The sequence below is a fragment of the Artemia franciscana genome, chromosome 8 (assembly GCF_032884065.1).
Source record: "Artemia franciscana chromosome 8, ASM3288406v1, whole genome shotgun sequence".
In the NCBI taxonomy this organism is placed as follows: Eukaryota; Metazoa; Arthropoda; class Branchiopoda; order Anostraca; family Artemiidae; genus Artemia; species Artemia franciscana.
The window spans coordinates 39042679-39058643 of NC_088870.1; the positions used below are offsets into that span (position 1 = coordinate 39042679).

General features: G+C 33.3%; 1 protein-coding gene across 9 annotated transcripts in view; it reads right to left on the reverse strand.

Annotated features, from left to right (window-relative positions):
• LOC136030402 (sodium/potassium-transporting ATPase subunit alpha-B) overlaps positions 1–15965 on the reverse strand; it is a 115477-nt gene that overhangs the window by 17649 nt on the left and 81863 nt on the right. For all 9 annotated transcript variants that reach the window (XM_065709355.1, XM_065709348.1, XM_065709350.1 and 6 more), the window contains 6 exons: positions 14180–14293; positions 12079–12331; positions 10051–10319; positions 6094–6404; positions 4747–4879; positions 610–802 (listed from right to left, as the gene is read on the reverse strand). In XM_065709355.1, the coding sequence (XP_065565427.1) occupies positions 610–802; positions 4747–4879; positions 6094–6404; positions 10051–10319; positions 12079–12331; positions 14180–14293 (1273 nt within the window). The remainder of the gene's footprint in view (positions 1–609; positions 803–4746; positions 4880–6093; positions 6405–10050; positions 10320–12078; positions 12332–14179; positions 14294–15965) is intronic.

Consider the following 15965-nt stretch of genomic DNA (forward strand, 5'->3'; position numbering starts at 1 on the left):
ATAGACGAGATTTTGTTTCAAATGAACATTTGATTGAGTTTATTAATTTGTTCGTGGTAAATAAACGATGCGAAAGAATAAATACTGAATAAAAAAGGAGGGACTTGTACTCTTTATGCTTAAAGGAGGGAGGGATTTTGCTCCCTAAGTAAAATGTCCAAAATTAACATAAAAGGTTGTTTAAACATATATCCAACATCTGACTTACGATCTGTATTTCTAAAAAAAAAAAAAAAACCCGATATTTCTTTTTGAATAAGAAGAAGCTCTTTGGGAAAAAGTCTATGGCATCCCGTTAAAAATGAAGGAAATAAAAATAAGTTCACATGGTACCTCTGCCATATGATGATTTTCGACAGTGCTTGCCTTTGGAATCTAAAAAGCTCTCACATACATTTATACTTACGAGGAATTCAATAATAAAAACGTCATCAATCTTTCTACTTCTTCTGGAGGGGGGTGGCCCACTTCTTTTCCCTTTTCAGTTTTTTCTTTGGGACTAGGAGCCATAGCTGTCAAAGAGAATATTATTCTCCGAACATTTGATAACTGAGCGATCTTGTAAAAAAGACCAAGTTAAAATGAAAGTGTTTAAGAAAGCTCCCTTACCAAGTACTCGTTCACCAAGACCTCCTAGCTCCATGTAAGCGTTGTTGAAGGCCTCTTTCAATTCCTCTGTCATGTCAATCTCTTTTCCATTCATGAAAATTGTTGAACAGCGCTCTAATATCCTCTCTGGGGCTCCCTTCATCACTAACAAATATCGACCGTCACTTTTATCTTCATTTTCATGAATTGATACCTATCAATTTAATAAGAAGCTATAGAGGCAATATTTTGACCTTATAAGCTGGGTGATGTCGTTTTGGTGATTCGGCATCATACTTGTAAAATCTTAAACTCGAGGCAAATCGAAGATCTCGAACTATTGAAGTGCCAAGAGCATCAAAGCAAAAATCTATTTTACGCTGAACCACTCTTAAACAACTTTCGTTTTGGTTAGTTCAAAATTAAGGAAATTTTAGCGCATTACCATATTTTCATGTCTTCATCTCATACCGTCTTGTTTGAAGAAGATTTTGTTTGCTGCGCACCAATTTGTTGATAAGTTGGCATTCAGCTTCGGACACCCAAAAGGTGTTATGTTACATAATATGAATTTTGTTCAAACTTCAAACAAGAAGGTCAAATCCTGGTATGATATGAAAAACAGTCAGAAAAAAAAAATTCAACTGAAAGTAAGGAGCAACGTTAAAACTTAAAACGAACAAATTCTGCGTATGAGAGGGGCTGCCCCTTCCTCAACCATCCCTCTTTACATTTAAGGTCTACTTTGTGTCCTGATTCTTTAGGAAAGACTACTCCAAACATAAGGTCGTTAATTTTGAATGAGAAGTTGATTTTCATTTTCATGGATTGATACCAAACAATTGAATAAGAAGTTATCCAAGCATCAGTGTTGCCAAGTTGAGCCGTGAAAATAAGAGAGTATAACTAATGAGTTACATTTTACAACGCCAAAAGTTGGATGAAAGAACGCAGGGGGCTTCATACATTTTTGTTGGATTATCATTTCCTTTTTTAAGAGCGTGCTCAGCAAAAAAAATAAACAAGTATACTAATTTTGACTTTGAAGAAGCAAATTTACAAAGTTTTTTTGCTAGTCAATAATTACACGAGACTTTTAAGATTAATAAAACGTTTTCTTTAATGCATTTTCCTCGTGTATAAAATATAAGCAACCAGGAAAAGAATTAATACATACGAGCGAATGATTATTAAGGAAGAACACAAAAATAAAAAATAAATGCAGCAAGTTATCAATTTTAAAAAAGTTATTAATTTGTTATACCATATGACCGAGATGCAGTGCGGTTTTAGACCTCAAAATCTAGGAGGGGGGAAGGTATACCATAGAAGTTTGAAAATATAAAATAAAAAGAATTGAATCGAAGATGTCAGGAAACCTAGGGAGAGGACAGCCGCCCCTGCTCTACCCAGGCCTAGAAATGCAACTGCCAAGATGTATCAAAAGCAAAGGTCCAAATAAATGGAATAAAAAAAGATGAATCAATAGTTTATTATATTGAATAATAATTTTATTTAATTGTGAATTACTATTAATTAATTACGAATTATAAATAAATTATAGTATACTCAAGGCTATGGTGTCAGATCAACCTAGCAAGAAGCGAACTTTAGCCCATAGTAACCAAAAATTTAGATGTTTGTTTTCGTCACCGCTATTGGGACACTGAAACATCATAAAGAGATCTTTTCTTCATGATGTTTTATTCATCATGTTTTTCTTCATGATGTCTTTTCTTCATGATGTTTTGATGTTTTCTTCAGAGATCTTTTAGGGCTCATTTGAAAGCTAACTTTTATATCTACAAGGCTTTTGTAAGTAACAAAAGATAATATTAAAATAAATATGATTTTCGACAAATACTACATCTTCATATGCAAGATGATACAACACACGTATCTTCTGAAAGTTCTTTTTCTGGTAAGATGTCATATTAAGTGACTCCGCCACCTGATCCCATTTGGTTCTTTCTTTACTAGGTTCCAGTTAAGAAAAAGCCAAGGGCTTTTTCTATGTCATTAACTAATAACCATATTAGCTCACTGATAAAGGTACTAAGCAAACGTTATTACTGACATATTCTTCATGCTTGCAGAATATAAAATAAATTCAAATAGAGACATCCAGCAGTTATACCAAGAAATTAAGAGAGGGGAGGTAAATAAATGCAGTAGTAGTAGTAGTAGTAGTAGACAGGTTTATAGCAAAACTGACCGCTATCGCTGATATTCATTTCTTTACAACATATTGAAAATCAAACTACACTTGTAAATATAAATCAAACTATAAACATTAACTCTTAATGTACAAATCGATGAAAACCGGGACGAAAGAATTACCACATCGGTTTGTTCTTGCTTTAACGGGAACTAACTTATCTTGCTTTCTCATTCTTGATGGTAGAGGTTGATCAGGTAGAATGTCACGGTGCTGAGATTTAGAAGGCAAGTACTTTCCGAAACTCATTATCAGAGTTTCGTACCGGTTTTGGAGTGACGGCAGTCCTAGCACTTCCGGAACCTTTTTGTAGGGGATGTCACGGCGGCCCAAGATGATCGATACCGCTCGCTTCTAAACCGATTCAAGCTCCTGACAAAGATACACTGTTCTAAGTGCTGAGGGCACGCATATTCAAGAATGGGGCGGACGTACATTATGTATGCATACTTAATACTCTCGGTGTTCGCACTGAACCTAAGCATACTGTTTAAAGTCTGTAGACTAGCGTTTGCACTTTTAACCACGTTTTCGATATGTTCGGCAAAGCTGAAGTCATTGGACAAAGTAACTCCAAGGATCTTGATACTGTTTGTTAGAGGGAATGGAACATTTGGCTCCATAACATCGCTTTTTAGACAGAAATAAGCTGTCATAAATATATTAAATGTCATAAATTTCGAGAAATTTAACCGTAAACATCTTTGATGTTGCCACCCATCAAATCAATTTTATCTAAGAAACTAAGAATTATAATATAGATTATATAATGGTTATATATTAAAAACCATTGTATCTATAGAAATGAACGAAAGTGACTAATAAATCCAAAAGTGCTTAACACAATGTGAAGACTGGTAGTGAGATTCCAAAAATAATGAAGGGTCGTTTACTTCTGTACGGACCATGTATCAGAAATACTTTTTGTCGCAACAGTAGTAACTCATCGCTCATAGCAACAGACATAATAATAGTAGATCATATTTATTTAATTTTTTTTCGTTTTTTTTTACAATTGAAATTAATATAGACATGTGAAAATAATCATTGAAAAACATGCTGGATGAAACACAAAATGTCTTGAAAACATAAAAAAAAAACACTCACATTAAATTCCAAGCGGTCACAAATTACGTTTAAGATTGTAACAATAGGAAATAAGTTCTATGGACTTAAGGGACACAAGGTTAGTTGCTTTGAGCATAGAGATATTAAAGATCCTCGGATCAGCTGGTCAGGCCAATCCATACTTTTTTTTTATCAAAAGACTTTTGGCTTCTTTTTTTTACACCAAGAACATCGACTATCAATACAACTTGATCACTAAAAATGTTGGGGAGCAAAAAATATAAATACAAGCCCAATTGACCCCACCCATGTCGTCCAACTTCATTTACGTTAATTCACCAAAATTTAGGGGTGGGGGTAAAATATGTTTCTCAAAATCTAGAAGGGGTGAATTTGTCTTTTTTTCAATTTGTTCAACAAAAACACCAAAAAAGGGCATATTTCAGTAAAATACCACCAAAAAGGTGTTTTCAAAGTCTCGGGGGTGGAGGAATCTAGGTGACTATGACCCCCTGAATTGATGCCACTGTCATACTTATTTTCTAACAATATAAGTCTGACAATTAAAATAATAAACAAATTTTACGCAGTTCAATTCAAACACCCGTAAACCTACCGGAACTTAAAACCTGCCTTGATACCCCTCCCTTCACTCCCTTGATCCCTCAATAGAGTCCAAAATATATATGAAAACTATCAAGAACTGAATAAACAATGAGATAAGCAAGATGGGCATAAAAAGGGATAGACATATTCAACCACTCTCAGGAGAAGTGTCCCTCTCACTTTCTCTCATACCACCCCCCCCACCCCTCTCTCCCTTCTTTATATACTTGCTTTTACCTATTTTTCTTTCATTATTAGGTTCCTACCTGAAATTTGTTGGCAGAGTTGAATGGGATTTCACAGATCTTCTTGTTCCTCTTTCGAATAGCTTCAGTTTCGCCAGTGGTTAGTTCCACGCATTTCAAAATAGCAGCTTCAGAGGCATCACCAGTTACTTCCCTAACATAAAGAAAGATTTACATCTCAAACCGAAAATTGCACTGCTAAAGATGTAAAAAATTTTGATACGGGGTATATTAAGCCTGGAAAACTTGTTTCCATTAAAGGCGTGTCAATTAAAGCCAATTCCGCCATGGGCCCACACAAGGGCAGATTTCAAAACACTATTGTTTGTTGTGAATGTCGTTTTCTTGAAAACTTTCTTGATCAGTTTCTTTTCTTAAAGAGTATAACACATTAAAGAAATAAAAAAAAATGCAAAAAAAGAAAATTACGCAAAACTAGAATTTTCAGGACATATTGACGAACATTTACGTTTAAGGGGAGGGCATGGGTCCAAAGACCTCTTTCCCTTCTATTCGCACCTGACAATAAATTTGAAACATAAAAGATCACCCAAAAATACCCAAAAAAATTTTAAAGCAATTTGTATTTTTATAACCACACGTTGAAAATAGAAGTGCTTTTCACAGTGTTAAAAACTATCTACATCAATTTGTAGTAAATAAATATCGTCAAATCTGTGCAAAAGGGGGACATGTACCAAAAATATTACATGGGTGTGAAAAACATTTTTTAAATATTCTTGGGGTTACAATGATCATCACAATCGGGCCAAAATATTCGCATTGCTTCCCCCAGAAACAATAATAAAAAAAGTTGAATGGACAGAAAGAGACAATACTGAATTGATGCAAGATATTTTATTTTTTTAAATAATTTAACATACTAATTATTTATAAAATATTAAAAAATAATACAAATAAAAGATATGAATAAACAAAAAAGATATGAATGTAATTTAAAAATATATGACATTAAAAAATTTTTGAAAAATACATAAGTATTTTTAAAAAATGAAAATCTCACTTTAAGTGCTTAAAAGTACTTAAAAATAAAGAGCTTATTCCCTTCTGGACTTACTTAATTGAAAGAATTTATAAGGACAGACTTCGCCAATTGAGTCAGAGGGAAAATTTGACACATGCAATGAGTAATATCCGTCTTAATCAACTTTTAGCCATTTATCCCATTATTGCACGGATTTTGCAACATGTTCAATCAATCCCATATCCAGGGGGGGGGGGCGAAAACGCATACAAAGAAATTTTCGATGGGTTTTGTAGATTTTTTTGTAGCCCTTCCTCCCCCTCGCAAAAAAATCTAGGATATACTCTTGTGTTCAATATACGCCTAAAAAGCTGGGGTCATACCTTTTCAAAATTGGGGTGGTGCTTTGATTAGGCTTGAATTCAGCACGACTACAAAGGGCGGCAATTTTAACAAGAGCTTTCCATCCAGCAGATGATTTATCAAACTGAGCCCCTGACTGATCTTCTGTAGTATCAGCTTCGGTGATCGTTCCATCGAACCACATGTGAGCGACTGTCATACGGTTTTGAGTCAGGGTGCCAGTCTTATCTGAGCAAATTGTTGAGGTGGAGCCAAGGGTTTCGACGGCTTCGAGATTTTTGACGAGACAGTTTTTGGAAGCCATACGTTTGGCTGTCAGGGTCAAACATACCTAAAAAAAATGCGAATAAGGTTTTGGCTCTGGTTGACATGTCTCGACCCTTGTATTAACACCTCACGTGTAGAAAATACTGACTTTTCAGAAAAAACTATCATAAGATTGGCCATGAATGTAAAAATGCATAAAAATTTACATATGCTTTCATGAAACTAAATTATAAAAAACAAGAAAGGTGGCTAGAGTAAGATAAATTTCATTCACTATATGTTCCGAATCCGGACCACACAGACCCATCGGTTAAGTGTCGGAGGAGAACAGAGTCCGCAATGACCGATAAGTACCCTTAAGTAGAAGGGGATTTTCTGCGTGGCCTGGTCCTTTTTTTCCAAGAGACATTTTGATTTGGTTTTTTGTTTGTATTTTTTCACTTCTCTATCCATAGTGTTTCCTTCTTTGTCCACTACAACATTGTTTCGTGGACAGACTGAAGAGTCTGCTGTGCTCCGCGTTCGGAACAGCTCTGTATTCTGAGCCCGGACCACGCAGAGAATCTTCGGTTAAGTGTCGGAAGAAAACAGAGTCTTTGGCCACTCCTCTATCTTACATATTCCTTCTCAGCCCAAACACTGCCCATTTATTCTTTCTGTTATTTTTTTTAACGTCTATTTCATCCTAGTGGATATTCCTTGAAAAGGCACCCACTTTTCAGTGACAAAACTGTCACAAAATAAGATTCTTATAAAGTTAGACAACTTGTAAGGAATTTTGCGTAATGTGTTCAGCAGCTGTTATATTTCAACTTTTTCTCAAATTTTCTTATTATAAGTTCTTCCTTTATGTCTTTTTTTCACATTTTTTAACAAACCTTGCCAGATTTTCTCGGTTTGTACCAATCGACAGAGATTAAGCAAGTGACTTTAAAGAGCACCTGAAATAAATTTGACCAAATTGCTATGTAATGGGGATGAACGCAATGAATTACGCTAAATTACGCTATTTTTACAATCACAAAATGGTCACTTATTAGCTACACTTGCGAAATATGGAAAAACTTTCAATTCACTTGTTAACTTAGGAAATATGGTACAAACGAGTTTGCGAATCTGTTCGTACAATTGTTGTCTAATTTGTTGTTATGCCTAGTATGTCTGCTGATTGATGCAGATGGTGGCGATGTGTTTTGATACAGTTAACCTTTCTTTTTTTTAAATAAAAAGAAACAGTACTAGTTTAAAAAAGAATATCTTTAGAATTTTTTTTGAATCAAAATTAAGCTATTTTAATATTATAATAGAGAACATGCCTAATAGAACAAATATTTATCCTCCATCATAAAACCATTAAAATATTCCCCTATTTCAGAATAATAAAACTATGTCTTTTGAAAAGAGTAAGGTAAATAGTTTAATATCCTCTCAAACATAGAAAAGATAGGATTAAAGTTAAGCGTACAGTAAACTTTTTCTAAGTAATCTTAAAACAGAAGACAATATATTTTTTTTTTATCAAGAACTATAATTTATTCCTTCCTGACGAAGATATTTCAAAATGCTATTGATATAATGGAATTTTCAATATCTTCTCCTCGTTTTGCTATACAACTTTTTTTCAAAAAATTAATCAAGTACTAAAGCAAAACAAAATAAACTTTCAACACAAGAAATAACACCTGAGACTATTTTGATATAGTAAAATTCACTTTTTTGCCAACTGTTTTCTTTTTTTTTGCATATAGCGAACATTTTCAACTATTTTATAAAAAATAGGATATCGAAATCCCATAATTTTATGTTTCATGGCAATATTTTATTTAAACCAATATATATTTTTACAAGTTTTGAATATTTTAAAACCTCTTTTTACAGGAAACCTAACTCTCTTTCAGGAAAAAAATTAGGTGTTAAAATAGCAAAATAATGTCCAGACGAGAAATAACAGATGAAAATATTTAAGGCACTATAATTCATATTTTCCAGCCTTTTTTTTCAATAAAGCATGTGTTTAAAACTAAACAGCAAATACTTCAGTTTATCTTACTTAAATTTTTATCGTTTATTTATTATATGCAAGTCACTTTAATTAAAAGTACTAAGAACAGGGCAAATGAAATCTGATTATTTTAAATGGTTAAGTAATTAACTTGCATAAATCAGGAAACATCCTGAATTGGGTTTAAATAAAAAAAAATCCTTTATTTGCAGCTAAGTTTTTAACCGCAGGGTTTTAACGCGGGGTTTTGGTAGTACCCCGCCAAATTTGAAAAACAAAGAAGCAAGGCTGAAAATCAGCAAAAGAAAGCTAAAGGCACGACACAGCTTAAGAAGGTACAGTTTATGAACGAAGGTAAGTTTATGAAGGTAAGTTTATGAACGAAAATCACTGTAATTTGACTAATTACCTTGGTATATTTATTTTTACGGCTAAACGTGGCGACACTGACGAAAATGCAGTACTTTCTTAAAAACTTCCTAATTTTGAAACAGCCAAAAGAAAAAAAAAACTAAAAAAATTGCGGTTTTCAGGAATGAACAACCTAAGATAGGTCAGGGGGCGAGAGATTTCCTTGGTACTTTAACAGGGAAAGGCAACTTTTGTTCAAAAAAGCATTAGAAGCAAGAAAAAATCACCTCTTTTCATAAATTTTGCATCACAAAAATTTAATATCTTGGCACCCGATATAAAATGAGACGAAAAATGCAATCGGCACGAAAAGTGATATGAACACCTTTGCTTGCGTAAATTCGACGCCAAAGAGTAAATAAACAAATTGCAAGACTTGTCTGTTCATAAATTATTAATGGGGAAATTTGATACAGAATAGAAAAGATAATGTAAGCAAACAACTGAATGTCATTCTGTATCAGCCAAAATAAACGAGAAAAAACATCAAATGTTGACATAAAGAAAATTGAACTGAAAAAATTATATATATATATATATATATATATATATATATATATATATATATATATATATATATATATATATATATATATACCATTATGTTTCTTATATCTCATGCTACATATCTTTGCCCAATAATACATGTAATTAATTTAAATCAATGAACAATATTTGCATTTCCTCTAGTGGCGTCAATTATGGGACAGGGGGGGGGGACAATTTTCCCCCTCATTTTTCCTTCCTTCCCAGATTTGGAAAAGAAAAACTTTTTGGGGGCTATCTTCATTCAAAAACTCCCTTTTTGGTATTTACATTAAAAATAATGACAAACTTGCTTTGCCCCCATTACACTTCCAAAAAGATATTTTGCCCCCCCCCCTTATCCCTCCCGTAGACTTTATTGAAGTTATGCCACAGCCTTTTCTCATTAGTGAGCTTTGCGTCTTGTTCTCGGGTTTGAACCACAGGATTCGAAGTTGGTTCCAAGAACCGAATTTCAAATCATCCGGCAGAAAAAATGTCATCATTTGGGCAAATGTGAGTTTAGGTTTCTTTCAGATTACAGTTGAAACTTTTTGTTGGGTCAAACAAACAACAAGTTTTGTCCTCGTTTTAAGAGCATAAAATGCTGTTTCTCGCAAATGCTGTTTAAGAGGCAAAATGCTGTTTCTCGCAAATCAAGTACTTTGGCACAAAAAACTGAAAAAAAAAAAATGTAAAAAGAGAACTTGGTAAAATTGGCATCTGAGACACTAATTAGTTCATAGGACGAGAAAAGGCGAAGATCACTTACAGTGACAGTGGCTAGAAGACCTTCAGGAACATTAGCGACGATAATACCAATTAGAAAGACTACAGCATCCAGCCAGTGATATCCAAGGACAAAAGCAATAATGAAGAAAGTAACACCAAGAAACACAGCGACCCCCGTAATAATGTGAATAAAGTGGGCGATTTCTTTGGCAATAGGCGTCTCTCCAGTGTCCAGTCCAGAAGCGAGACCAGCAATACGACCCATAACAGTGTTGTCACCAATACCAATCACAATACCTCTCATTGTACCTGGAAAAAATTAAATAATCAAATAGTGCAGTATAGATCAGTAGCGTTTTCGATCGCCAGTAGTGGCTTAAATGCCATTTCAGGTAAATCGATTCTAGACAGTCACCAGTGATCGACTGGCTATTAAAAAAAATTGCTTCTAAATTTATTAAATCTATTTAATATGTTTTTTCATTAAATTTTATCATAATTTTTTGTATAAAAATGAAAAAACTAGTTATAAAAATAAATATTTAATTTAATTTACTAAATATACTAAAGTTTATTAAGTAAACTACTGATAACTCGTCGCTAGCAGCACAAAACGTGTACCCTTTATCACTTTTTGTTTCCTTTCGTTCAAAATGAGACAAAAAAGAGGATATTTTCTGCCAGAGAAGAAAAGGAAAGGATAGAAAGGAGAAGAAAAGGAAGGATAAATATGCAGATAACTCGGTTGAGACCTCTGCCGCCTGTCCTCAGAGCGCAAAAATAGGTGAACAGTGAAAAATATACAGATAAAATTCCTAATAACAAAATAAAAACAAAATGAGGCTCAAAAATCCCAAATTATAATAGGCTTTTAGTTCTTTTTTTAAATCTAGCTTTGTTTTAGTATGAAGCCAGCGTGGTTTTAGGAATTAATTAACTTTTCCATTGGTCACCATTTGTCTACATAATTTCTTAATGTTTTGTTAAGATTTTTTTCATTTCTTATCATGTGCATTTCGATACAAACATTCTTAAATTTTCAACTACTTTCAACGATTTCATAAAAAAGAAGTTGATAGGGAAAAAAGATTCATTTAAGCCACGTCTTCGTTTTATCATTCATTTTTAATAGATCAATCTAATTGTTATTAAATAATTAATTTATTCCATAATTTGAGAATATTTTCTTTTTACATTTCAGTTTTTACTCTTTTTTTTTTAATGGGTAAATTTTTTTCGTAATTAAATAATAAATTTATTCCATAATTTGAACTTTATTGTTGTTTACCTTTCATTTTTTTTACCCATTTTTTTCACAATTAAATAAACTAACCTGAATGGACTGATTGAACTGATCTTAATCTTCAGCTTTCTACACAATTTCTACCAGATAGTTAAATAAACTAAATAACTAAAGCATTATGAGCGATCGTCATTATAAGTATTGAAATGAAACGATCTGTAAACTGATTTTCACCTTTTAAAGTGTTTAAGCTAGAAATTTTTGATTTTCTCTTTTATTCTAAGTGGCAAGGGGGGAGGGAACAGCAATAAAAGACAATTTTTCTCATAGTTTGAATAAGAAAAACCAAGAAATTTGAGAAAAAATTTGGGTTTCAGGAGAGGAAACGAATATACAAAGAGCGACATTTTCGGAACCATAGAACCCGTTTGAGCTTCTTATGAGACTTAGCACCTCACCCCTATGAGGAATGTCGCTAGTGTCTCACTCCTCAGTCACAGTCCTCCTTCGGAGTTGGCAACTACGGTGTCTACGACGAATAGTTCCTTAAAAGGCACAGCGTCAGATGAGTGAAAAAGGACTTCTAATTAAGGGGGATAAGTTTGATTTTAAAAAAAGGGCGACTTGCCATACGAAAATTAGCACATTTTTATAGCTTCCTCCTATGCACCTGATCAATATATCAAATTCAACAAATTTATAAAGAAAAAAGGTGGTTGTGAAGAAATCATGTATCCAGTGGATTGTCATTGACATTTCTGAAATTATATTCTTATAAATATTTTGCCTAATGCATATGGGGCAGCAAAAAACTAAAGAAAATACCTTCAACAGCGTTAGTTGAGAAGAAAGCCAAATTTTTAGTTTCCAATGGGTTGTCATTAGTGAATTCTGGAGAACGAGCTTGTGGTTCCGATTCACCAGTGAGGGAGGAGTTATCCACTTTGAAGCTTCTGGCTTCAAGAACGCGAAGATCAGCTGGGACTCGGTCACCGAATTTGACTTCGACGATGTCACCCATTGTCAGTTCTTCAGCTTTGAGTGTTACTCTTTGTCCTTCACGTAAGGCCAGGGCATACTATGGTAACAAGAGAAGGGGTTAGATATACATAAATATAACAAAAACTAGTTAAAACATGCATAGTTTATAAAATATAGCGAAAAATATTTCTTTGATATAGATTGTATGCTTGGTATCTACCACAGATGAACATAGGCTATCGCCATTTTTCTAGCTAGGTGTCGTTCTTTGTCTTTCACGAACTGCTAGAAGCCCATTTGCAATGAGATTTCCCTACCGTCGAGAATTCACTAGTGCTAATTTGAGCCAATCAGAATTTTTCACCCATCAGAAAATTCTACGCAAATCCGATTGGCTCAAATTAGCGTTAGATAAATCTCGGTATTAGTAAAATCTCATTGTCAATTGCCGTAGGATATACTATTTTAACCAAATAAAAGGGTGAAATATATTTGGGCTGTGCCAACCCTTTACCACGGATAGTGACTTCGCGAGCTATTACGCGGATGGAATGGTTGCGGTAGCTTTTCATGGTTGTAGCGACAGCTGCAAAGGAGTATAGAGCAAAAGATGGCTCAAAGTAACCATAAAATTAAAAACACGTTTTAAAATAAACTATCTAGTGAGAAAAAATATTGTCTTTTGTGGCTTATTCAGTAATGGTAACTATTATTTCGATTAGTCTTCATAGTAAAATGTTATTTTGAAAACAAATTTATAAGAATTTGGAAAAATAGCCTGAAGCCCATTGGGAATGGCGTCGAATCGAAACCAAAGTTACACCACTGGGATTTTCAATGTCGAAAACTCCATATAGGAAACATAAAGATTACCTCCTAGAAAAGGAAAAAATTTCTTTTTTGCATGGATAGCTCTGGTGCCATCTTTTTTCTTTTGATTTTTTCTGTACCTACTATTAAAGGGCAGTATTCACGAGCCAGTTAGCAGAGCTTATCTAGCTCTTAGTCTGATATTCGCGACTAAGGCAAAGCTCATAAACCGACATCCGCACGAAAAGACGAATTTCATAGATTTTGAACGTGAATCCAGTTTGGGATGATAGAACAAAGGACTTGCTTGCTGTTTAACCGTTTTCCTGCTATGCAGCTGAACTGTTTCCATCCGCAAGCTGGGTGACACTTGACCGCTGTGCTTCGGGGGTTTGTTCCCGTCCAAGGTAAATCTTTTCAGTTTGTTAGCGTCCACAGCTGGTAGTGCATGAATCATTCGTCCTTCAATGGCTGAGCGACGGCCAAGAGAGTAAACCAGTTGATGTAGTACAGATTGCAGTTCTGATATTTTGGGATATGCTTGGGAAGACTTGCCATAAAATCAGAAGACATTCCAAGGCTAGAGCTTTCTACAGTACCCTTGCCTATATAGACGGCTTGTTTTGTATTGTATAAATGAATCTCCAGCTTTAGCAAGAAAATCTATTCGTCTCCACACTGACTACAAGCCTGAGAAATTCTTGTCTGACAATTTTGATAACCGGTCGAATTTTTAAATATTTGTCTGGGACACGGGTAGTTGGTTGGAGGCTTCTTAGAATCATCACTGAACTGTACCGTCTCTGGAATAACCTATATTTTTAAAAGACTATTTAAAACGAGTCTTTAAAAGCAATTTTGGCTAATATGTTTTCTACGCATTTAGGAAGAAAGAAAAACAAAGCAGGAAGAGAAAGAAAGGATAATCAGAGAAAGAGAAAGTCTTCACACGAATCCACATTAAAAATAAATAAGGATGTCTATATTTTCTCCCACTGAAATTGTCCTGTCCTACAGCACTGGAAACAAGATTACATATTCTTCACTTGAAGTTTCAGCTCAATTTTATCGCACGAAAAAAATTTACAATGTAACTCATTCAAAATTATAATTTTGCTTTTTAAATAAAACGTACCTGGGGGACCAAGTTCTTGAAGCTGTCCATAATACGGGAGGATTTGTTTTCTTGATAATACGAAAAGATGCCAGTCACAATGACAACAGTTGCCAACACTATTCCAAGGTAAAGCTGCAGCGAAGAAAAAAAACGTTTAGATATATATATTATATATCATATTATATATTATATATTACATTAATTTTCTATAAATTCATAATTTTTTGATTTAATTCATATATTTTAACTTATTAGCAATATAGAACCTTACCATATTTCTTAATCGTTCACCGCCTAAGGAAAAAAATTATAAAGTATGTAATTGTAACTAGACAATACAAGTGTAATTACAATTGTATATTGTATAAGTGTATAATTGTGTAAAATGTAATTATAATACATAAAATAATAAAATGTATATAAAAATTACTAAGCAATTGCTTAGTCAAAACTAGTACACAAAGGGGCGAAAAAAACTTAAGCTTATCCAATGGACACATCCACAGTTAACAATGAAGGAGAATTAAAAAGACAGAAAGCATGCTGAACTGCATGAAGAATAAAAATGAAAAATGAATGATTAAATTGAAGAATTAAATGAAAAAATGAAAATTAACAATGAAGGAGAATTAGAAAGACAGAAAGCATGCTGAACTGCATGAAGAATTAAAATGAAAAATGAATGATTAAATTGAAGAATTAAATGAAAAAATGAAAATTAACAATGAAGGAGAACTGAAAAGACAGAAAGCATGCTGAACTGCACGAAGAATATGGAGAAATAAAAATGAATTTGTTTGTTACTGAAATTTACATGCACGAAATTATTCAAATAAAAAAAAAATCAAGTTTGTTTCCATATTTAGCAATTAAGGAGAATTAAAAAAGTCAAAAGTATACTGAATTGCATGAAAAATATGGAAGAATACAAAATATGAAAGAATACAAAAGAATTCGTCAAAAATTGAGATTTCTATATATGAGCATGATGGAAACGCATCACTTCTTTCGTGAACTTTTAGAAGTTTAGTCAGCAAGAGACAAAAATAAAAAAGAGTTCATTACATTGGTTACTCTAATCATTAGGTTACATCTGAATAAGTTATAAAGCTGAAATTTACAGGGGCTGAAAAAAAATTTAGAACACTACTTCATAACTCAAAATAACGATAATTAATATATTATGCAATCAAAGAGCTTTTCTGTAATTTTTTACAAAATATTTATGGATTTTTCTTAGAGAAGCTTATTATTTGAATTTTGCTTATACTTAGTATTTGAAATTATACAAAAACAAATGAAGGAACATGTGCCGTAGTTTAATAGTGTTTCTCAAGTAAAGAAATCTATTCTCATAAATAGACAGAAATTAAAAAAACAGTTTTGCTCAGGATCAAAGATATACATTTCACCGGAGTGATTTTGGGAAATTTTTAGGTCCAACTATTTCTATCATTCTTCAGGGATATCTGAGGCTCAAAGTACCCAGCGAAGATTTGCGGGACCATATGTGTAGAGTTCTTTTCCGGGTAGTTGGTTACGAGGACGGAAACAATCATCATATACAACTCAATGGGTTTTCCAAAAAAGTTTGAAAGAGATATGAGATATACATTTATTAAAAAAAGAAAACAAACACTATTCGCCATTCGTCTGCCAAGAAAAGCAATAAGCTTGGAAGGGCAAGCGAAGTTACCACCATCGACTAATTAAAACCACGTTCATACCACGCTACTCAATACAAAAGAAACTCAACTGATGAAGGAAGAAAGGAAAAAAAGAGAAAGAGGAAAAGACAAGAAGA